Raw genomic sequence first — 24,417 nt, 5'->3', positions numbered from 1 at the left:
TGGAAAGAAAAAAACACAAAGTAAAAACATCAAGAAATAGTGTTCTAAGCAATAGACTGTGAGTATTCCTGGTGTGCATCAACACATTATGAATAACTGAGTGCAGTATTTTTAAATATTAAAATATTGTGTACTCTGAGCAGAGTTGGAAATGTATAGACAAGGGCACTTATAGGGGTCATGACCTACCTCCTGCAACTGAAGCAGCTCTGCCTCCAAACTCTTAAGTCGCTTCTCATTTTCTTTGGACTGAATGAAGATCTCCTCTCTAGATGTTCGAGTCTCCTCCACTTCACGCCACACTTCTTTCAATTGCAGCTGTAATATTAATGTCACTTAAGTAGATATCTAAACACTTTTTCTTGCTCACGTATAATTTGTAATAATGCATTGATTACTACAATTGCTTACGAAATATAAATAGATCATGAGCAAACAATGAAAATAAAAAATGTAGCAGAAAGATACATCAGAATAAAGTCGATACCTGTAGTTTTTTGAGCTGTTTGATGGCTTCATCGCGACCTTTGTTAGCTGTGTCAATCTGGGCTTCCATGTCTTGAAGGTCCATTTCAAGTTTTTTCTTAGCAGCTGCAATCTGAGCCTTTTGCTTCCTTTCATCATCCAACTCTACCTCCAGATCTCGCACCTATCATATGTAAGAGGCCAATTACCAATACAATTCGTAATCACAGCATTTAAAATTAATGAATGTCACATGGTTTTATGCTGTTTGGAGTGGTTATTTACCATTTGCTGTATCTATGTATAACAGCTTTTCTAATTATTTAAAATGTTCTCACCTGCTTAACCAGTAGTTTCTTCTTTTCATCATTTGAGTCATCACGGTTTTGCAGGTCCCTTTCAAACTGAGCTTTCATAGCTTGCATGTTGACCTCCAGGCGGAGTTTTCCATCTTCAATGGCCTGAAGTTCATCCTCTAGTTCTTCTATCTGGGTCTTCATTTCCTGGACTTGTTGTTCCAATGCTCTTTTAGACTTTTCTAATTCATGGACCTGTAAGTACAGATTGAAGACATAACATAGTCAACTACCTCCACTACCTCACTGTGAAATAAACCATAATTATGTTCTGGAAAGAAATGAGTAGTATGTGCAATCACTTACATTCTTCCCAACATCATCTTTAGAGCTGATAAGGTCATCCATCTCAGCTCGCAGCAGTTTGTTCTGCCTGTCTAGCTCATCCTTTATGTCAAGAGCTTCTTCCAATGCTCGACTCAAAGTCAGAGCCTTTGTTTCCTTCTCACGAGCCTCAGCCTCTGCACGATCTCTCTCATCCGCGTAACGTGAAGATATGTTCTTCTCTTCTGCTAACATCTAACAGGCAGAGATAGTAAATATGTGAATTAAATATATAGGGGTTGAATTATATTCACCAAAGTGTAAAACATGGACTATAACAATACCAATGTCTAAGCACAGTCATGCATCACACTAACCCTACATTTTTTTTCTATTTAGCCTTTTCTCTATCTTCCTCTTCAAAATATCTATGAATCCTATGGAGTTCTACAGAATACATTACACTGCTGACCTGAGTAATGTACTGTTGAGAAACAAACTAAAAAAAAATTACCCTACACTTTGTGTTCAGTTTATATCATTAACTCTAACTATAATGTAGAAATGTTCACCTGATCAAACTTCTTCTGTTTCTTCTCCAAGTTTGAAACAATTTGCCGCTGATTATCCAGATCGACCATAAGGTCATCAAGCTCCTGTTGTAACCGATTTCTGGTCTTTTCTAGCTTATCGTTGATTTGATGTTTTTCCTCAAATCGGTGGTGCATCTGCTCTAATTCCTTTGCCATTCTCTTCTTCACTTCTTCTAGACCTTCAACTGCACCACCATGTTCTTCCATTTTCTTCTTGGACTCGAGTAGCTATTATTTGGAAAGAAAAAGGTATTGAGGAGAGTAGAAAAAGATAAAATATTAGAATGATAAATCATTGCATCATAAGCAAAGGTGCAATTTGTCACTAACAGATTATTTTTTTACTACATAAAAATAAAAAAAAATTGGTTTGCATCACTTTGCAACCTTATATATAAGAATCTGGACATTACCTGTTGTTGCAAAGCCTGAATCTGACGATTGAGCTGGTTCTTCACTGCCTCCTCCTCTTCCAGATTTTCCGCTAGGTTATTCTTCTCTTCTTCTAATTGCCTTAACCGAGAGCTGAAGTTTAATTTTTGCCTCGTCTCCTCCTGCAGCAGTTCCTGCAATTGTATCCAAAAACAAGTTAAACACAATATCAAAATTATGTAGGAGCATTCAAACAAAAATGAAACAAAAGCACAACAAAAATAGCACAACATAAAGAAGCCTTACCTGAGTATCCTGAAGCTGTGATTGCACTGTAGATAGGTCTTTTGTTAATTTGATAGATTTTGATTCTGTGGATCCGAGTGTCCCTGACACTCCCTCCAATTCAGTCTGTCAAAAACAGAGCAGAGCAGATATACGTATAACATAAAAAAAAGAATGCTCAGTAGGTGACCAGTCTAATTATAACTGTCTAGTTGAATAAAAAGCAGTTATATATTTCAAGGGAACAGCACCCACCAGTTAGAGGCACAGAATCTAGGGCTTGCCAACTCCTGCATACAATTCAACCCAAATAAATGGAATCCAGCCTCATTTGAAAAAGTAGAAATCCTTTATTAATCCCACAACATGGGTTTGGGACAATGTTTCGGGCCACCTATTGGCCCTTAGTCATGTCGGCTGACATACTAAACACCAATAGGTGGCCCGAAAGTTGTCACTCTACCCATGTTGTGGAATTAATAAAGGATTTCTACTTTTCTAAATGAGGCTGAATTCCATTTCTTTGGATTTAATTGTAGTGAATAAAAAGTTATTTCTGGTCTTAAATTTAAATATAGCTTCAGGTTTATCTGAAATTGCATTGTTTCTATTTATTTTTCTTGCTTCACTGGAAGTTGTTACCTGCAAATACTGCCTTTTACATAAAGTTCTTCCTTAATTTCCCCCGAAACTATACACCATTTTATTTCATAGCAGACTGCTCTAGTTTATTTAAATGATTGTATATGTTTTTAGGGCCTAGAATATATAATATGAACTAAAATCAGTGAGATTGCTGTTAAATGTAATAATATGGCATAAGGTAAAGTATATATTATACAAAAAAAAAAAGGTTGTAATGATCTTCACAATGTTAACTTTCCCTCCAAATGATACATATTATTCAATAATCAATTATTCTTTATCTGCCTTACCTGCAGCTTGTACAGTTTGTCGGCTAATTCGCCTTTAGCCTTTTCACTCTCTGAGACGCGGACCTGCAGTTCTGACACCTGAGCCTCTAGTTTTTTCCTCCGCTGCTCGGAATCCTGTTTAGATGTCTGGAGAGCCTTAACTTCCTTTAACAGATCAATGTTCTCACTCTCCAGGGTCTGCTTTGCCTTTTCTAGATTTACTTTGAACTAAGGAGAAATGACATATCAGTGTATAAAAACAGGATACTCAAAATGATTGCACAAAACTGTACCCATGTTATGTTGATAGTAACTTACAATTTCTTTAGATATACACGTAGAAAACTGTACACAAATGCTGTAGCCTTCACTAAGACTAATTAAAAAGCTATGATTGCACCATACGAAGTAACAATCACTCTTTTTCATGAATATTCTTTTCTTTAGGCAAGTTATCCCCCCCCAACACATACATTTGTACTTTCTTTTATTTTATGATTTCATTATTTTCATTGAATATCAAATGCACAATACTAACAAATTAAAGATTAAAGGGACATTGCAGAGGAAAAAGTACTCATTCTGGAACACTAAATGTTTAACCAACACTTCCCAAGTCCTACTTGGGAGACACAAGCATTGTAGTTCCAGTGGTAGCCCAGTGATTGGCTGGGTCGTCTGACTGCCGCTGTCAATTGGCTTACTGGCTGTTTCCTGCTCAGGACAAGTATTTCTCAGCAGTTGTTAAGCGAGAATTTATTTATGTGCTTAATCTCTTTGCAGGGTTAAAACACGTACAGTTCCAGAATAGAGAAAAAAATTAGATCTAACAAATTAGAGCATATACTTTTTGCACAGCAAAGTCCCTTTAACATATGGATTCAAATACTGTTCCCATTTGGCAGACTCATCATTTCAGTGTCCGTTATATTCTACAAAGATAGACCAGAATCTTTCTGTTTTAGCTCACTCCAATGTCCAAAAGCACCAAAAAGCAGAAACCACATTCAAGGTTGGTATATAAGACCTAGTTTAAAAAGTATTATTCAGCTGAGATAAGTGACCATATTAAACTCACATCTAGATCTTGCTTAATTAGAACAGTTATTCCAAGAGGAAGGGATACATTGACCTTTTGCTAGTGGTTATCAATGCAGTCCCTTTAAACTCTGAATATAAACTATCAGAAGATATATTAAATGACAGCCATTATATATTAATTTAATAGTAGTTAAATAAAACATTATGCACGTCACACCATATCTATATTTAATGTACTTTAAGGCTCATCCACAGTACAACAGAAATATTTTAATTTTGAACCTAATCTTTACCTTGCGTGTTTGCTCAAGCTGCTCAGACACATCTTCTAATGCTTGTGTATGCCGCTGACGCATTTCCAGGACCTGTGCTTCATGAACTTTGACCTCTTCCTCCATATTTTTCTTAAGTTCCGTCACTTCCTGCTCTCTTTTTGACCTGAAAATCGCACATATGATAAGTATGAAATGCAAACACAGCAAAAGTCCTAGCTGAGGATGTAAGAGATGTAAATGACAAAATGTTGGTATTAATATTAGGTAGATCTCTTGCCTGAGTTCTTGTTGTGTTGCTGTGGAATCTAGAGTATCTTCCAGTTCGGTTTTCAGTGCTTCTAGTTCTTCTCCCAGGTCCCGACGGAGCTTCTCTGCTTTCGCCCGTGCACTCTTTTCTGACTCCAAATCTTCCTGTAGTTCAGCAAGCTGGGACTGTAACTCACGAAGCTGTTTCAGCAAACTGTTCTTCTGTCCAGCTTCATCCTCAACTCTGCGCATGGATGCAATAAATGAAAGCTGGTTATCCAGTAAAAGGCATACTGGGATAATTCACAAAAAACGAGAACTACAAATGATGATGTGTGATGTCATCAGGTACCTGGCAAGAGCAGCCTGTAGCTCCTCTTCCTTTCGGGCCAGCTGCTGCTTTAGATCCTCAATCTGTTGCTGAAGCTCAAGCAATTGATCCGCTAAATCTGATGTCTCTCCATCCAGCTTTCTTTTCATCTTCTCCATTTCCTGTCTTCCTTTCTCTTCCTTCTTTAGGCGATCTAAAACGTATTAAATATTTTTATAAGTATTCATTAATTCAAACAAAATGGTTCACTGAAACAATAATTGTAACACAAAGACAAAAAATAGTTATCCTATATAATAAAAGGCAAAGTATGTTTGTATGTATACATGTGTATGTATGTATGTAAGTTTGTGTGTATATGTGTGCAGTGCTTTTAACTTATATTTCAATTCAACACTAAGCTATATAAGTAAGTGAAGAACTTGACTTTTTGAGTGGAGGTTTAGTGCACCTTTGGTTTAGTGTTTAAGCGATAGCAGACATGTATTTTTTAGTGTGACCCTATAGAAGTCTACAGTGTGAAGGATATAGCTCTCCAACACTATCAGACATCCAGATGTTAGCCTTTCGCCTACGCAATAACACTTATAGTGTGTGCACAAAAATAAAAGTGCTATTGATTTTAACTTGAGCAACATTAGCAGTGCACACTATGACCTAGATTACAAGTGGAGTGCAAAAATATTAGCACTATTGAGGTTAACGCTGCTCAAGTTAAATCAATAGCGCTCTTATTCTAGAATTTAAACAGAATGCAAATCAGTCATAGCCTTTATGTTTTGATACTAAAGTAAATTTGTAAATTGCAGTTCAGTTGAATGCAAACACATGATATTGCTTTAACAGAACATTTGCATTTCCTCACCTTCCATATCAGCAATGATAGCCTCATATTTGTTGCGCAGTTTACTCAAACTTTTTACTTTTTCTTCTTCCTCAGCCATAGTAGAAGTAAAGTCAGCAATTCGGTCTTCTAGCAATTTCCTTTCCTGTTATAAAGGTAATTTATATTGCATCATTTTAGGTGTTTAGCAATATATAAAAGTATACACAAAAAGGCCATCACTTCCATATTATCCTGCATGTGGGAAATCAAACATATGAAAGAGAAGCAATTACATTTTTGAGTTTCCATGAAAAATGTATCTTAAAACAAAGTAAATAGTCCAGTGGCTGAGAAAAACAACTCTTACAGCTGGACAGACCTCCAAAAGAATGATTATAATAAGTAGGTTCATGGAACAACCACTATTTTTTTCAACAAGCTTTATTACATTTTTAACAACAGTAACAGCAAAGGTAACAGAACAAGGCTATAGTTGTATAATAATTGCAATTAAAAGACCCCTAGAGACCAAGAGAAAATAAGTCCAGTATCTATATAGGATGTTCCTAGGTTAATCATATATGTTGTAGGATGATACCATTCTAGAGAGACAGCAAGAGTGATTAGTCTATATCACCTGGTTTTTCGATCATTATTATAAGGCTTATACAAGGTATGTAAGAAGCCAGCTCTGGAGTGAAGAGAGAACCCCCTCCCACATACACAACCCCTCCTCCATGTTCTGGGACTTTGACCACCCAACTAATTTACCTGATGAGGTCTGGTTCTCCTGTCTAAAGGGCCCCTTTTACCTCCTTTTAACAACTCCAAAACATTTCAGCTTAACCACTCCAAAATCTAGAGGTAGAGCAAAACCCTCAGGCTACTAACAAAGTTTAGAATCTGTGTAAATAATCCAAAGGTTCCCAGATTAAAAAGAATTGATCTTAAATATCAGATGAGAGACTGGGCATCTGGTAAAGTAATTAAATGTATTCTCCATGATGTAAGTGGTGACTTTAGTTTTTCCAAAATGTTTTGAGTCTGACAGCCACACAAATAGTGTCTAGAAGCTAGCTTACATGTTTAGGTAAAAGAGCTTGGCCAGGGGAAAGAGGTATGGTCTTGTTACACAATTTTTAATACCTTCTTTTTAGATCTAATGAAGAAAAAAAAAAAACATTTTCATGTCTCTTTAAATAACAAGGTAACTGAAGCCAAATAATGAAGCTTTGTTGTAGAGTTAAATAGATAGTCTAGTCACAATTAAACTTTTATGATTCATTATACTGACGAGGCAACTTATAGAATCTCATCAGACCAGAGAACTTTATAGATTTATGCCCTAAGTATTGGGGCTTTGGTATAGAGACATATATAAGATAATAAACCATTTGTGAGTAAAGAAAGTAATAAAATAAGGAGATCTGATTTATCTGTTATTTCAACCCTTTTATAATGGGCTGTGGCTTAAAGGGATACTGAACCCAATTTTTTTTCTATTGTGATTCAGATAGAGCATGCAATTATAAGCAACTTTCTAATTTACTCCTATTATCATTTTCTCTTCGTTCTCTTGACATCTTTATTTGAAAAAGCTGGAATGTAAGCTTAGGAGCCAGTCCATTTTCGGTTCAGCCCCCTGGGCAGTGCTTGCTGATTGGTGGCTACATTTAGACATAAATCAGCAACGCTACCCAGGTGCTGAATCATAAATGGGCAGCTTCTAAGCTTTACATTCTTGCTTTTTCAAATAAAGATACCAAGAGAACAAAGAACATATTTTGCTAGGAGTAAATTAGAAAGTTTCTTTAAATTGCATGCTCTGGTTCCAGGGGGAGGAGCGTGTGTGTAAGGTCAGGTGAAACGCCTGCTCCGAGTTTTCCCACGAGCTGCTGGCGGAGGACCTTCGCGCCGAAAAACCCTAGACCTTGGACGGCTTGTTTAGCCTGTCACCACTACCGGAGTCCCAGCAGTGCCTCACCATCGCACTTTGTTGTTGGATAAAGCGCTTGAAAGGACTGACTATCCTTTATTGCCTATTATACATCACCTCGTCTTTGGTACAATATCTCATCGTTAGTGCGAAGACTACCAGTCGGCTTTATCTACTTCCCCCCTCCCACGGGTGCTGCGTGAGGGGGGAGTTACTTTGCCTTCAATATTAAAAGTATAGATGCTTTCGGCTGACAAGAATCACCTAGGACTCACCTGATAATTTTACAAGTCTATTGCCCCGAATTGAGGCTACATAAAACAGAGCTCTATATTCACTCTATCTAGAAGACACTCTGGAAGCCAGAGTATGAGCTACAGATAGCTATTGTACTTTATACATCGGAGGGTGTCCATACGGGAGGATCTGTCTCTTCTGCTGATCTGCTACTCTGCGGAAGCCGTGGGGTGAACGGGGGGCTTGTCCCGGTGTCTGGCCTGCTGCTTTGCTGGGCTTGTAGCTGAACGTCTTCTAGAAAGCAGGAACTTGTCTTCCCCTCACTGCTGCCGTAAAATGAGCATGAAGTGATCATCCACCCTCTGTGATCCGGGGCCACTGTATTAGCGTCTCCTGCGGCGCAGGAGAGGACTGGAGGTGTCCTCGCTGTGCTCGGCCTCTTGGGTGGCTGCCTGCGGGAGCCGTTTCCGTGGTTCTTGATCCCGGGTTGCTGATCATTCCTCATCTGGAGGTTGCCGCTCCTGTTTGGCCTCTATTATTTTGCCCGTCGGCCAGTGCTCCGAGAGGTGGATTTCCTTGGCATTCGCTTGGCCTCTGTGCCGGGGCCGTGGCTGAAGGCCCCCACGGAGAGCTTGAATTTGCTACTTATACACTTGATTGGAGTAGTGTATTTCCATTTTCGGTTTGGGGCTCCAACGTTGGATGTGGGGTGGCTCGCTATGCTCCTGGAGGTATATCCCTACTGTGGCTATTGTGCAGGAGGGGTGAAGGCGATCTTTCTGTGCCTGGTCGCCTAACCAATTATCCTCTAAGGACCACCTTGAACGGTAACCCTGGGTAAGCCACCTACAATTCTCTATCATTGGGATTATTACTCACATTATTAACAGAGCTTCTTTCATCTATTGCTGCTGAGATTGCGTGAACTATAAAGGAAAAGCTCTGTATTAAACTCAGCAAGGACTATGTTTTTTTTGTTGTTTATTTTTGTGTATTTTTTTTGGGTCACTATATAACAAAATGAACAGCACGGTATAGAAAACCCTCTCATAACTGTCATATGATATTTGCGATCTTGGTTCTGTTTGTGCACTTATTTCTCTACATGTTTTTCCCTTGAGGGATAGAGAAGAAGGGAAAAAGAAAGAAAAAGGGGAAAAAAGGGGAAGGAAGGAGAGAATCAAGAAAGTGGGAAGAAGATGGGGAGAAGGGGACAATGAAAGGGAAGATGTAGGAGACTATTCTTAGAATTTTTGTCAGCTGTATTATTTAACTCCATCTTTGACTGCAATCCACATCTGTCAACCTAAATCCACTACTGTTAGAGGTCCCTGATAAATTCAACGATTGGCCTAAACTCCCTCCCATTTATCTCTCTGTGTTAACCCCACTCAGTTTAACACCTCTGGATTGGGTTCAGAGTTTTTGTAACTTACTACCTGTTAAACTTAAAGAACCATTGTGCAGTCCCAGATTTACATTATTAGAACTTCCCTCTCTATATAGAAAAGGTGAATAGGGTGGTGCTTAAGACATAACTATACTTGAAATAGCTTCCTTCTCTTTTTTACTTTATTTATACCTATAAAAGAAGTTGCTTCAATTATCCCCCTTCCCAGAAGTATAATCAGGCTCACTGTATATTAATACGAATTGAGTCGCAATTGAGTGTGGCAGACGTCCGTGGAGTCTGTATCCTAGGCGTAGTATCTTGGGGGACATATATTCCCATTTTTTTTATTTTTTTGTCTTCCCTCAGAATTGTTCTAGAGAATTTTCTGATCTCACTTCAGTTTTTCACTAGCAGGTTGCACTTCTTTTTTCTTATGACCACGCCACACTGATTTCACCTATCACAAATGGTACACTTTTTTCACTCTAGAGAGCGGGTTAAACTCCCCTCCTTCTAAATCACGGCTTCACTTCTAGGGTAAATATTACCCTTCGTATTCCCTCGCTTAAGAGGGTTAGGATCTGTTTCCTCCCTTCTTTTTTTTCCCCTTCTTCTTTCAACATAAAGTTACATTACTACAAACTTTCCGTAAACATCAGCCTATATACTTAGGAGATGCAAAAATTCTTATGTTTCAGGAATATTCTGTAGATACGGCAGCAAAGAGGAGGGAGCTTGCTCCAATATGTACAAAATTTTAAGGTCTCCGGGCAACCTTATTGTATCCAGCAAGGCTGAAATTATTGATAGACAGTCATACACATTTCTTTGAATCTGCCCAAGAGGCAGAACATTTTTATGATGAGTCATACCCTTCAGGATAAAATAAGAATATGAATATAACCATGTATACATTTGAGACTTCTTTATAGATGTTCAGTCCTTTTGAGAATAAGGGGTACGAGGGAATTAGGGGTAATGTCCCTCTTATTTTTCTTATAAGTGGTGCATTGTATATCTGTGTTTTATTTTTATTTATTTATTTTTTAATTTTTATTTCTTCTTCTCTTTTTCATCTGGGTGAGTCTTTAGATGATGGATATGGCAGGTAGTTTCAAACTGACCTCCTGGAATATAGGTGGTCTTACATCTCCCATCAAACGTAAACTAATAATATCCCACTTAAAGAAATTAAACACTGATATTGCTTTTTTACAGGAAACCCATTTAAAACCCGACGAAGTTCTCAAACTTAAATCGTCTTGGGTCAACAAAGTTTTATTTTCTTCTAGCTTGAAGTGGAAAAGCGGTGTAGCGATTCTTCTCGGAAAAAAAATATCCTATGAAGTGCTGCATCTTGACACAGATCAGGACGGGAGATACCTAATGGTAAAAATGAAGATAGCGAAAATAATGTATATACTCTGTAATGTTTATGCTCCTAATATTTTTAATCTCTCCCTTTTGGGAAACACTACAAAACAAGATTATCTTTTGCAGAAGGTTATTTGATACTAGGAGATGACTTTAACATGGCCCCGCAGTACCCCCTGGATAGGCTGAGACAGAATCCTGTCCCCATCAAAACTAAGAGAGACAATTTGGAATCAAAATTATTCATTAGGCTCTGTCGCAATCTAAGGGTATGTGACATTTGGAGATCTCAGAACCCCGACTCTAGAGATTTTTCATGCCTTTCTAAGGCACACAAATCACTTTTAAGAATAGATCTATTTTTGTTAGATGAAAGATTATGTAAATCAAAGGCCCTAGCAGTGATCCTGCCAATTAGCATATCTGTACACACTCCGATTACTCTTGAGTTTCAGTCAGACTATTCGATTTATAGGAACGCCCCTTTCTCTTTCCCCTCACACTTAGCCTCTGACCTCAAATTTAAAAATTGTCTCAACGCCAAATTCCGGGAGTTTACCTTATTTAACCAGGAGCATGTCTCTCGCCCTGCGCTGTTTTGGGAAACAGCAAAAGCGGTTCTCAGGGGGGAAATTAGCATATAGCATTGCTAGGTCTAAAAGACTCAAAGCAAGGGAACGGGAACTGTTGAGAGCAGTCACAAACGCATATAACCGCTACATCTATGAGAAAACTTTAGAAAATCGGACTGCTTTAATCCATTGCAACAACACTGTAATTCCACCTGAAATAAAAATGATAAGATCTATTTATAATTCAATTCAGATATGGAAGAGGATATGTAACTCTTTGCTCATTGAATCTAGTATCTCGAGATATATCCCACTTTGGGGTAACCCCCAGTTCCAAGCAGGGCAACATTCAACACTCTTCCTTAGATGGAAGTCCTTAGGCCTAGATTTTGAGAGCTGTATTAAATCATTCAACTCTCTGCAGGAGGAATTTCACCTTTCTCACAAAAATTTCTTTGCCTACCTCCAAGCGAGACACTTTGTACTCAAACTTGTTACTGACTACGGTTGGAATTGGTCCTTGGGGACTGTTGAGAATTGGCTTTGTTTAACTAAAATGGCCATATGTCAGTTTCTTATATATATCAAATTTAGACTTCAACCAAAGGTCCTGGTACCCTGGAAAAAAATCCATTCCAAATGGACTGCAATGATAATGCAAAACTCCCTGGATCCTAAATTACCTTCTCTAACAATTCAAGAAATTACTCATGTGACCCTCTCTGCCTCCTAGAGGGAATCACATGTTAAATTACTCCACATGACCTATTTTACTCCAGATAAAGGGTCCAAATGCGGGAACACTAATTTCAACATCTGTCCGAAATGATCATTTCCATCAGCTAACCTTCTGCATATGCTTTGGGGTTGTCTAAGTTACAATATTGGCTTACTAATTCATTGGGTGTCTCCTCCCTGACCTTGTCGTCGATAAATGTAATCTTCCTTTGTGTTGCTATAGGGAAACACCAGCATAACTATAAAACCATTATTCTAGTGATCGTAGCTGCCATATACCTTATATTTAAAAAATGGAAAACAAAAGCAATTCTAAGTATTTTAGAAGTAAAGGTTTGAAGAAACAATGCATCATCGAACAATTTGACACTAATTTAAATAATGATCATGAGATTAGGGTCTTCTTCTCTAAATGGTCAGCCTTCATCAGAGCTCTTCCCCCTGCTGAGGTTAAACATTTAATATATCCTTTTAGAAACACAGAACTGGTTTTGTTGGGATTATGGTAACCTGCCGTATCCTAATCTTCTACTCCCCCCCTTTTCTTTTTTTTTGTCGTTGTTGTTGTTGTAGTTGTTGTTGTGTTTTTTGTTTGTTTTCTTTATTTTCTGTTTTGTTGTTTTTATTTTGGTGCCCTGTCTCGTCTTTGTTTCTTTGGTCCGTCTGGTGGGTTGCAAGAAGCTTTTCTTAGTTTTTAGCAGATGTCTATATGAACATCTTACTAAGTAATAATTAAATCTGTAGAGAGTGAATCGGTCACCAATGTCAGGCAGCAATATGATATATCCTATGTGATCAATTGTAAGAGGTTGTTGGGTGCTTTTTTTTTTTGTAAGATATCTGATGCTAAAGGCTCGCCTGATAGGCAAATTATCCAAGTCCCGATTATGCACTTTCTTTGTTATACTTAGACATGGGATATATGACTATATATAGTAAGCAAGCCTAGGCTTATTGGTCAATGTTGTATAAAATTTTTTTATTTAATTAAATGTTGAAAGTAATTAGGAATACCTTAAAAATTTATAAATTTAGGTTAAGAGATAGATCAGCTCGAGATCACATGAAGGATGTAATATGATTTGTTAAAGTATTTTATGCTTGCAAAAAAATCTAGACTTGGACTATGTATTGGTTTATTTTATGAGACATCTATGCTAAGTTTATTGTAAAACCGACTTCTGAAAATAATAAAAACAAAGAAAGACAAAAAAAAAATTGCATGCTCTATCTGAATCATGAAAGTTTAATTTTGACTAGACTATTCCTTTAACCAACAACTCTGCCTTGAATGAAGTCCAAAAGCACCTGATTCTGTATTTTCCCGAGATAAAGATATCATCACCTATTCCACTGAAAAATAAAATACAAATGAACAAAATCTACAGTACATTGCCTTATAGGAAATTAATATTTGAGGCTTATTAGCTGAACATACACATATACGCTTTACAAAATAAGACAAAGATTGTGATTTACTAACCTTGGCGAGTTTACCATTTTGGTCTTCTAACAAAAGGATATCCTCCTCCATTTTTTTAAGTTTAGCCTCAGTTGTCACTTTTTCCAGCTGAAGTTTCTGCCGAGCAGTCTCCTCCTCTTCTAGCTGCTCTTCCAGATCCTGGGTTACATGACGAAGAGAAGACACTAAGTTTTCAATAAATTATAAAAATGCAGGATCCATCATTATGTATCTGCATCTTATGTTAAAGCCAAGTGTGGCGACTGTTCAGGTGAATCATTTTGTGATTGTGCACAGCAGATTATAAATGTGTATAGCTGAGATGACTATGGGCGCACTATACCTCAGGGGCAGAACTATTATTGGTGGCATCAGGACCCATGTGCATAGCAAGCAGGCTTTACATAGGCATGTGCAGAATGTGTACAATTCTAATTCAGGGGTGCTGTTTATTAGTGAATGATGTAGGTCCATCTATCTATCCATCTATCTATCTATCGATCGATTTATCTATCCTCAAAATCTTTATCCAGAGCAGCTTGTATATTATTACTATTGTTTACTTCTGAGTTACCTTTGGCGGGGGGAAAGTTGCACCAGGGCCCCACTATTATCTATACCTGTACATGCTGATGCAGTTTCTTCTTCTCATTCTGCATCTGCAGGTTGCGTTCTTCCTCCTCTTCTACACGAGATTCCAAATCATGTAGAATTTCCTCCAGTTCTTGCTTTTTTGCAGAAAGTCTGGCTCTCATTTCCTCTGCTTCTGCAAACAGTTCGGTTTCTGCTTGTAACTGTTCTGCCAAAATGGACTTCTCTTCAAACAACTAGAAAAAGAAAACCTATTAATCGCCTTTAAAAAAGTTTTGTCAAACGCCAACTCAAGAGCAGCTCTAAAAAGAGAGCTAACTCAAAAACAAATCTGACATTATGACTATAATAAATCTCTTATAGGAATGTAATTTAGTAAAAAAAATATATATATTAAATTCACATAGGCCAGATTTTTAGTTCTTAAGAAAACATAGAATTGCAACAAGGACATCCTCTAATATATTAGAGTGTTTTATTATTGCACTTACAGTTACATATATTTATGTATTTATCCCCTGCAAAGGAATTAAACAAATAGTTAAAGCCAATTATTGGGCACCAATGCACTACTGGGAGATAGCTGACCACATTTGGTAAGCCAATAACAGGGGATAAATGTGTGTAGTCACCAATCCACAGCTAGCTGCCAGTAGTGCATTGTTGCTTCAGATGATATGTGCATATGCTTTTCAACAAAGGATACCAAGAGAGAAAAATACATTTGATAACAGAATTACATTTAAAAGTGTTTAAAAATTGCATGCTCTACCTCAATCATGCAAGTTTAATTTTGACTTTAATATCATTTTATACATAAATTACTACTCTTACTAGATTTAATTTTGCTACATTTTTACTTTTACCTAGTATTAGTTTTTAAAATGTTCTTTATGATCTAGAAGCTTTTGCAAAAATGATTGTCATTACTGCATAGTACTTTATTTCTTCTAGAGGTTTTGTCTTTACCTGCTGATACTTATGTTCCATATCTTTCAGCTCCATCTCTGTTTTTACGTGGTTATCCTTTACTTTCTGCAGCTCCACCACTTTTGCCTGCATTACTTCATCCTGACGAGTAACCTGCAGTAATGGTTTCACCTGCAAAAATGATAAACATTTGTTTTCCAGATTGCAAGATGCAAGGTAAATCTATAATACAGTTCTGCTTTCTTTTTCTCATTTAACTTCCATAATAGCTAAATGAACTCCACCGCTGCCACCAAAGGAGTTTATAAGTAAAAGTCAGCACAGTACAATGAGTATCATTTTACATCCAGAGACCCTCAAAACTAGAAATAGATTTCATACATACCTTTGTGAAAAGACGCCACCACTGCCAGTGTCTCAATTTAAGGTATGCTGCACAGTTCCTCTGCACCACCTTGAGAGCACTCATTTGCTGCTGTCTTTTCAAGAATGCTCTAAAGTATAAGAATGTGATATTAAATAAGGCTTTTGGTAACATGTTTATGAAAATATTATACTTCCTTAGCAGCTCAGAACGGTGATCGCTTGAAACAAATAAAGGAGCTTTCTGCATGAAGTATGTTATACTTTATGAATGAAAGTCCCCTTTTATTTGTTTCAATGGACAATCCTAGCATTTCAAAAACGCTAGGGTTGACTTTCACTTTAATGCAGTTCCTTAGCTTAATGTGTGGTTTCCTTTTGGCATGGTTATAGATGCACCCGCTCTGGGGTAAGGGTATGAGAAAATGCAATGTACATCCTGTATTTTATTAAATGTTTATGGTATCAGGATGTGTAAATAATAGTGTTACTCTTTACATGGGACCTATTGAATATTGGGAACCGGGAGGATCATACACGTGAAAGGGAATAAGGGGGCTTGGCTGAGGGGCCCCACATATTTTCCTTGCCCAGGGCACCACAAATGCTAAGGGTGACCCTGAGCTAGTGCAATGACCCAAATCTTGTATGATAATAAGCTTAAATGTTTTTTTCTGAATATTATTACTAAAAAAAAAAATCAGAAAAACCCCCAAATGTTTCAATTAGATAAAAAAAGACATAGAAAAAAAATAACAATCACTCTGAGATATTACATCACTTTAAAAGTCTCTGTTTTAAACATTATTAAAGGGATATAAAACAGCTTTTTTCATTGTTGTAATAAAAAAAAGAGATGAGCAGTGGGTTATACTTAATAGAATAGAAATCATTGCAACATATACTATTTGTCAATTTAAAAGGATTCTACCTTTTATTACTTTTTGTAACTTCCTTTGTGCAGGGTCCATTACTTTCTGTCACAACTCCATAAGGGAGCTAGGGTCTCTATAGGAAGGCAAATTCGCAGTTTTCCTTTTGAAGTGTTGCTAGGAGACAACTAACTGCTAGATACTATTAGTTCATTGCCCATGTTCAGTATAGGACTTTTGCTGCAAAAATCATGTGACCATGAAACCTAAGTTTTGTAAACGTAGCTTTAATGGTGGCTCTCTTATCTTGCTGTAGGCAGTGGCTACACTGAGAAATCAAGTATGTTATTTGCTGTTTTTAACACAATCTGTTTCTTTTTATGTTTACTTTAAGATATTTCTTTTTACTAAAGAACACTGTTTAATATCCCTTTAAGATGGGTTTAAGCACTTACTTCCTGGCCAGGTAACCTCGAGCAGCGGCCTGGAAAAGCACTATAATATCTGTGATCTTCAAATCTCTCTCTTCCTCTAAGTGAGCTAGGACTCCGGCTCTGAAAAATATTTTACTCTGCCCAATACGGTATAAGTTGGGATCCAGCTCCAAAGCCTTGATCTGAAATGGAGAAAAGTGTTACAGTGAATACTTGTGATAATGTATTTTGTTTTGCCGCTTATGCCATAAATTTTGTATGCAATAATTTACTTTATTACGTATAGCAGGCTTAAAACACAAGTATATATATATATATATAATTTTCAGTTTAGTTTCCAGTTTTCTGTCCTTAGGTATGGTGGAGCTTGTACAAAATGGATGCAACAATCTCCAAGGTTGTCACTTTCAACCTTACCTGTTCTTGTCTACCCTAGTAGAATTGCCTACATGCCCTCTGACATTAACAGATATAGGGATGTATTCTATATTAATTTTGCAAGACAATTTTAATACCCGAAAGACAGAAGAAAGTAACCAATGGTTACGTTGCACATATACATCAAACTAATTAAGTGCATAGAACTATGGAACCATTGCCCTTACCATTATAGCACAGGCTTGCTTGCCGTCCATAAAACCTTTTGGAATTGCATTTGGAGTCAGTATTTCATACCTGTTGAGTGAAAACAGGACAAAGTATGATTATTTTTAAGTGTATTGGTTTTATGTAAATTTTATTTTCTTCCCCATATTACAGATACGACTGCTTTCTACAGGTTAAACTTATCACCACTATAAGTTATTATTCATGTAGATTGTTAGCTTACAACAGATAAATATAAACCACTTATAAAGGCATATCTAGGATTTAGGTCACCAGTGGCTTAATTTGTACATTCAAATGACACCTTAGATTTATTTATTTTTTCTATGGCTTTGACACCATAAATAATCAATCTAGTAAAGAGATGTCCAAATCATAAATTAAGTAACCTTGGGGTCCCATAGATTTCCAAGACACTAAAGTATATCCAGACATGGTGCAAAAAGAAAACAACACCCACCGAAGAGACTTAAAAAGTCCTATATAATTATTTCCCAAAGTTCACATGTCCAATCAACCGAAAAAAAGAAAAAAAAATTCAGAAAGATTGAAGTGATCAGAAAAACCAACCCCATTTAATGCAAATCTAATGTGATAATGATGCTTTCTATTATTCCACTATGTTACCTTTGTCTGAACTCCTGGAAGATTATTCTGTTTGGGAAGCCCTGCCTGCAGATACGGATGCCCTCCAGCACCCCATTACACCTTAGTTGGTCAAGTACCAGGTGTGGCTCCAGCTTTCCTGCCTAGGAACCAAAAGTATACAATCATTAGAAGGAACAAAAAAGCTGTTACTTACAATTACACCACCAAGTTCTAATGTAACACTAATGGGAATGTACAGAGTATGCAAAATCTTTAACAATCTGCTGCAGATGCAAAAAATAAGAAAAAGTAACAAACGGTACCTAGATCGGTCTCAATGAAAAATGCACAATAACATATAAAAATAACACACATAGAATTTAAAAATCTAAGAAAGGTTTTGCGAGAATCCTTAACTTTTTTTGATGAGCCTTATACATTACTCTATATACCAGTTTATAGTGGGGTCTAGTTAGTAAGGGCACACATACAACTTGCATGCTACAGCAGTTATTAATGTAACAATTTCATCTTTAATTCATACCCTTTTCTCGTGGTTGGGGATGATACAGCGAACAAAGTTGGGATTAGTGTTTCTCAGTGTAGACATTAGTTTAGCTAAGGATTCTTTGTACAGTTGGCCCACGGTGCGGAACATGCCTTTCTTCGTCTTGTATGATGACCCAAATGACATATCAGACATGTTACTGACTTGGTCCAGTCCCACAATTCGATCCACTAAGGGCAAGATAAAGATCTTTTGAGATTATGGGAAGGAATTCTGCATTAACATGGTAAAAAATAAAACCATGAAGCCTTGATATATATTTAAGATAGCATTTGTGCGTACTGTGAAAGCAAATAATGCAACATATTCTATTAACAGATATGATGTATTTATTCATCCTGGAGCATATACAACATAGGTAGAAAAAAATATTCAAAAACTATTCTCTATACTGGGGTAAATGGCTCTAGATCTAATCATGCAAACAAGCAACAATAGCTAAGATCAATATGCAAGACAAATTGTAAGCTTATTTTATAGTGGGCAAAATTCTCTACATTAAAATGTATAATTCAGAATCAGAAAGAGAATCTGTATCATATGAAATCATGCACAATGATTGCACAGATTCAATTTAAAAAGGTATATAAAACGCTAATCATTTCCCACTTGCTAATACGTTGCTTACTAGATTTCATGCAAATTCAGCCAATGAAAATAAACAGCAGTTTGCTTTAGGTCTCTGCTGAACCAATAACCATATGCACACAGGGTGTATAATCTGTATTTTTTGGGTATACATTTCTCCTTAAGAGTTGTGTAATTAATATACTTTTTTTTTTCTTGCACAAATATATATAATGTTGAATTATTTCAGAATTGCCCAGGTTCTCTTAAAGATACATTTACAGCTTCCGCCCTGCATATGGCAAATCACTACCATAGTCAAAGGCATGCTTCACTTTTTGTCTTTTTAATAAGATAGAGCGGTTCAAAACAATACAGGTAGACATCCCTTTATCCAAACTGCTTGGGACAGAAAACATTTGGATTTCAAAACAGTTTGGATTTTGCAATAATTGCAACTTTTAAATGGGACAGTTTGGAAAGGGGATGAAACTAAATGTAAACAACATAATCTTATGTAATTTAGGCAATATTTACATGTCATATTACAGCTTATATATGTAACCTAAAGGTAGTTTTATATCATTTTTAATACTTTTGTATCCTCAGATAGTACATTACTGTAATCAAAATGGTAGTATTTGTTGTTTTAAATAAATATAGACCATTATTTGCATTTCAGAACACAAAATTAAACTAAAGACAAATGCAGAGAAGATTGTGACTCACAGGTGGGAAAAATAGTCATTTGTGATCATTTTATTTTTTAATAAATAATTAAAAAGTTTGCATTTCAGAAAAAGTTTGGAATTCGGGATTTGTACCTGTATTATAATTATATATAGACATATATATTACATTTTTTATAGCATGTGTTAAAGGGAAATATTAGTTACTAAACTTTTAGATTTATTTTTATAAAACAAGAAAGTACCCCAGTGCTTGAGAGTCTACAAAATGTCCCATTTACAGCACACAATGCTTGCAAACAGGCTTAAAGGGATAGGAAAGTCAATATTACATTTGAATGATTCAGATAGAGCATGATATTTTAAAACACTTTTAAATTCACTTTTATTTTCAAATGTACTTTGTTCACTTGATATCTATTGTTGAAAAAAATATGTACATACCCTCCACTAGTGGGAGCTGCCTGGTGATTAGTTCCTGCACACATTTATCTCTAACTAAATGAGATCGGCTAGTTTTCAGTAGTACACTACTGCTCCTTCACCAAAGGATATCAAGGGAATTAAGCAGATTTGATAATAGAAGTAAATTGGAAAGTTGTTACAAATTGTATGTTCTACCTGAATCCTGAAATAAATAAAATTGGGTTTCATGTCCCTTTAAATATTTTTTTCTGCTTGTGGAATTATCAAATTGATGATGGCTCATTAAAAGTACAGGAAATACTTTGAATCTGAAGTTCTAGCATGCCTTTAACAATGTCATGAAGCAATAGCCAAGGCTAAATGGGATACACGGAAGAGCAGTGCCTATGTGAACAAGCGTCTTCTGCTTCTGTACAGCATGCTGAAGGGGTATCAGGGCTGCTACAAAAATGATACAAATTGAATAACCTACTTTCACCTGGCCCCTGAGGCAGCACAGCATAGGTGTCAAAGAAATAAACCGCCTGAATATTCTGGATATCTGAAGAAATACGGCATGGCAAGGTAGGGTGGGAAGTGTATTTGAAGGGATTTTTCCAAATGAAATTAAAAGGCCAATAATTTATGTAAGTGGAGTTGTTTGTAAGTCATGTGTGAAATATTAAAGAAAACAATGAACATTAAACAAAAATGCACATATTTAGAGTATATTAATGCGAGGGAAAAGATAATAAGAATTTGGAAAGGATGAAGGGAATGATTTAGTTTAAGTATGAGGGAGGGAAAGCAAAGCAAAGAGAGAATTAAACCTGATGTCTGATAGGTCAGTAAAGAATGAAATTCAAAAGCAAGTTAGTTGCATGTTATTGTAGTTAAAAACGTCAGTTATATCTATTGTATTATAATAAATTATATGGCTTTCAAACCCATTTAATTAACCACTGTTTCGCTAGATGGCTACAAGTAATAAAAAAAGAACATAACAATATATCATATACTTTGTGTTTCAGTATATAACAAAAAATATTCACATGACCCAAAATATATCATTTAATCATTATCATACAGTATCATATAATCTTTTAATTCTGGGGCATTCAACACCAGTTCTTGTGAGACTCAACAAGTTCATTCAACATAATGGTACAGGGATTGGATACTACAACAACCCTCTTCTTGAGGTATGGCCTTACCATCCTTCCATAGCTCAGCAGTAAACTTGTCCGTACTCTGGTGCAGAAGAGTTGCAACGTTGTCATTGAGAGGATCCATGTTCTTCATAAGCCATTCATCTGCTTTATAATCAACCTGGCAGACACAGTACCAGTTAATTGTTTAGCAGAGCTCACAATAAGAGCATGCAATGTCATGTTTTTTTACATTAGTAGAAGGTCTTTTTTTAGATACAAAAAAACAACAGGTACTGAAGAAATTTTAAAGACCAAAAAATTACTTGTTACATTGTTTATGCACAAAAAGATTTCTAAAGAAGATCCTTTGCAGAGCGAGCATGTTTATCTGTGATGGATCAATAATCTACTTTTCTTTGTGATATCATTATAAAATAAAAAAGGTCTCATTTTGGTGTACAGTTTAAGGACAAACAGTTGTGCGGTGAATAGCATTTGCACTGAGAGTTTGCTTGTATGCACAGTTAACCTGTATAAAACAAAGTGTCTACTTGTGGATGTGTTGTCATTATGAAAGGTAAAACTTATAAGAGAATTTAAAAAAGTCAAGAAGATCACAGTTTCAGATCACACTCAAGAATAATATTAGTTCTTGAAATAGGCATACATTGGTGATTATACAAGACAAATCCTGTAATGTAGGTGTTTGACTAAACATTGGTTCTCAGGAAAGTACTTGCTGCATTCAAGGCCTACTGTTGAGTCTTCTAGGAAAATTTTAAGCTCTACTGCTCTAAGCCCAGCTGTATAATGGGACTGTGGGACCCAGACAGCAGTTGACAAGGGCTGCACATAGAGAGAAGATTTGCATTAAATAATAGAAATGAGCCTGTGTCACTTGTATATATGTATGTATCTATTTAGCCTTTATGATGATGAAATACAGTGCCATAGATGGGTATAAATTGTAGTGAGAGTGGGGGGCATTGTTTCATTCTCAGACCCAAGCAGCACAATACTTCCCTGCCCTGTATCCAACCAATCACTAATTATTAAAATGATTTCTTAGAGTATCAGTGATACATTGCCGTTCATTACCTTCCCAGCATAATGGATGATACACAAATCAGCTTTGTCTCTGAGTTGTCTGGGCTTTTGGAATTTCGGGTGTGTTCCCAGTTCTTGGATCACTTTTTCAACAAAACTTTTATCTGTAGCTTTGGGGAACCAGCACTCTTCATCTAACAGAGATAGGACACCAGGAGGATTTGCCTAGTTTAAAAAAAGAACAAGAAGAAAATGCAAAAGTATAGATTTAAAACGGTAAAAACTGGCTTTGAATGATACACAGAAACGTCTATGCAGACCTCTGTGGTAATAAGCAGGTAGAGACATTTACAAGTACAATAGAATATAGGCCTAAATTATATTGTAAATTGACTTTAGCAAACTCTCTGTGTTTATCCTCTCACCGGTCTCTCAATAAGGTCAATGCAGGGTTGCAAGTCCAGCCCAAAGTCTATAAAGTTCCACTCAATGCCCTCACGCTGGTATTCTTCCTGCTCTAGAATGAACATGGTGTGGTTGAAGAGCTGCTGTAGTTTCTCATTGGTGTAGTTAATGCACAGTTGCTCAAATGAGTTAAGCTACAACAAGAAGGAAGGGAGGTCATGAAAATAAGCAGATATTCACACACACACAATAAAATAGATTTGAAATACATTTTTTTTAAATACAACAAATGAAAAATAATATTAAATGTACCTTTAAGCTAGGAACCATATTAAACATACAGTTCAGGTATGACAACTAGTTTGAATAGAAAATGGGCTATTGGTTTGATACCAAGAGGCAAAAACAAGAACTACTCATAATATTCTGGAGTTCAACAATAAAATAAAATACAGTTCTTATTGAACATGTATTTACTTCATAATTTGTGTGTTTATTTATTTAATTTTACCTCAAAAATTTCAAAACCAGCAATATCCAGGATTCCTATGAAGGATGCGCCCTGCCTTTTGGTCCGGTCCAGGGCCCGGTTAATACGATGAACCAGCCATCGGAACAGCCTTTCATAAAGTGCTTTTGCAAGCGCCTCCACAGCAAAGTCTGCCTGTACAAAGGAAATCAGAAGCCAGTTTCAGCTCTGCAATAGCATCAGCTTAAATAATTAAAGTTGTAGTTCTAAGATGGCACCATTAGTTCAGTCTCTAGCCCGCTGCTCACCTGCTCTTTTGTCTGCGCCTTCTGTACATAATCACGGCCCACTTTAATCCTTGGCATCAGGATGGCACGAGTAAACTCAGTGACATTAAGTCCCAGAAGGTGAGAAACCTTCTGTGCAGCTATACAAAAGTATTACACATATTGCAGTAGTTTAGTCAAAGAGCAAATTATTACAAGCATAAAAATGTTGCAGAAGTATTAATGGTTACTGGACTATATTCTCTGTCGCCCTCCTTGTTTGAATTATTATTTTATAATTGTTATAAATGTAATTTATTTATAAAGCTCTACGTTAGGGTATTCTGTAGTCAACAGTACATGATCATATATCACAGATTACGGTTATTTACAGTTACAATCCAGAAAATAAACTTAAAGGGACAGTCTACTCCAGAATATTTATTCTTTAAAAAGATAGATAACCAATAGTTATATTAATACATGTTTTACCTCTGAAATTACCTTGTATCTAAATTTGATGATAAAAGTAAATTTGAAAGTTGTTTAAAATTGCATGGCCTTCTGAAGCCTAAAAACGTTTAATTTGGCCTAGACTGTCTCTTTGTAAGGCTGCAATAAAAAAATGCTCTGATACATTAGAGCATATTTGTATTGCACTATTACTTGCATGTGTGTTTAACGCATAGTTAAAAACGCGAATAAGGGTGGCAGCATAGTTGTTCTTGACAAAGAGTTTTATTTTAAGGAGGCTCATAGGCAGTTGTCCGATGCAAATGTTTACCA

The 24,417-nt window shown here is 36.3% G+C and overlaps 1 protein-coding gene across 2 annotated transcripts in view; it reads right to left on the bottom strand.

Moving 5' to 3' along the window:
* Window positions 1-24,417, bottom strand: part of LOC128638583 (myosin-10) — a 516,403-nt gene that overhangs the window by 22,799 nt on the left and 469,187 nt on the right. For both annotated transcript variants that reach the window (XM_053690629.1, XM_053690628.1), the window contains exons 12-36: window positions 23,674-23,792; window positions 23,408-23,560; window positions 22,917-23,090; window positions 22,543-22,716; window positions 21,508-21,622; window positions 18,609-18,802; window positions 18,104-18,225; window positions 17,476-17,545; window positions 16,892-17,052; window positions 15,587-15,695; window positions 15,241-15,372; window positions 14,301-14,507; window positions 13,702-13,839; window positions 6,008-6,131; window positions 5,164-5,335; window positions 4,843-5,055; window positions 4,584-4,728; window positions 3,271-3,477; window positions 2,357-2,461; window positions 2,092-2,244; window positions 1,658-1,906; window positions 1,128-1,340; window positions 804-1,016; window positions 488-649; window positions 190-318 (exon numbers count right to left, since the gene is read on the bottom strand). In XM_053690629.1, the coding sequence (XP_053546604.1) occupies window positions 190-318; window positions 488-649; window positions 804-1,016; window positions 1,128-1,340; window positions 1,658-1,906; window positions 2,092-2,244; window positions 2,357-2,461; window positions 3,271-3,477; window positions 4,584-4,728; window positions 4,843-5,055; window positions 5,164-5,335; window positions 6,008-6,131; window positions 13,702-13,839; window positions 14,301-14,507; window positions 15,241-15,372; window positions 15,587-15,695; window positions 16,892-17,052; window positions 17,476-17,545; window positions 18,104-18,225; window positions 18,609-18,802; window positions 21,508-21,622; window positions 22,543-22,716; window positions 22,917-23,090; window positions 23,408-23,560; window positions 23,674-23,792 (3,953 nt within the window). The remainder of the gene's footprint in view (window positions 1-189; window positions 319-487; window positions 650-803; window positions 1,017-1,127; window positions 1,341-1,657; window positions 1,907-2,091; window positions 2,245-2,356; window positions 2,462-3,270; window positions 3,478-4,583; window positions 4,729-4,842; window positions 5,056-5,163; window positions 5,336-6,007; window positions 6,132-13,701; window positions 13,840-14,300; window positions 14,508-15,240; window positions 15,373-15,586; window positions 15,696-16,891; window positions 17,053-17,475; window positions 17,546-18,103; window positions 18,226-18,608; window positions 18,803-21,507; window positions 21,623-22,542; window positions 22,717-22,916; window positions 23,091-23,407; window positions 23,561-23,673; window positions 23,793-24,417) is intronic.

Source organism: Bombina bombina, chromosome 8 (assembly GCF_027579735.1).
Source record: "Bombina bombina isolate aBomBom1 chromosome 8, aBomBom1.pri, whole genome shotgun sequence".
Taxonomy (NCBI): Eukaryota; Metazoa; Chordata; class Amphibia; order Anura; family Bombinatoridae; genus Bombina; species Bombina bombina.
This window is presented reverse-complemented; position numbering and strand designations above follow the sequence as displayed.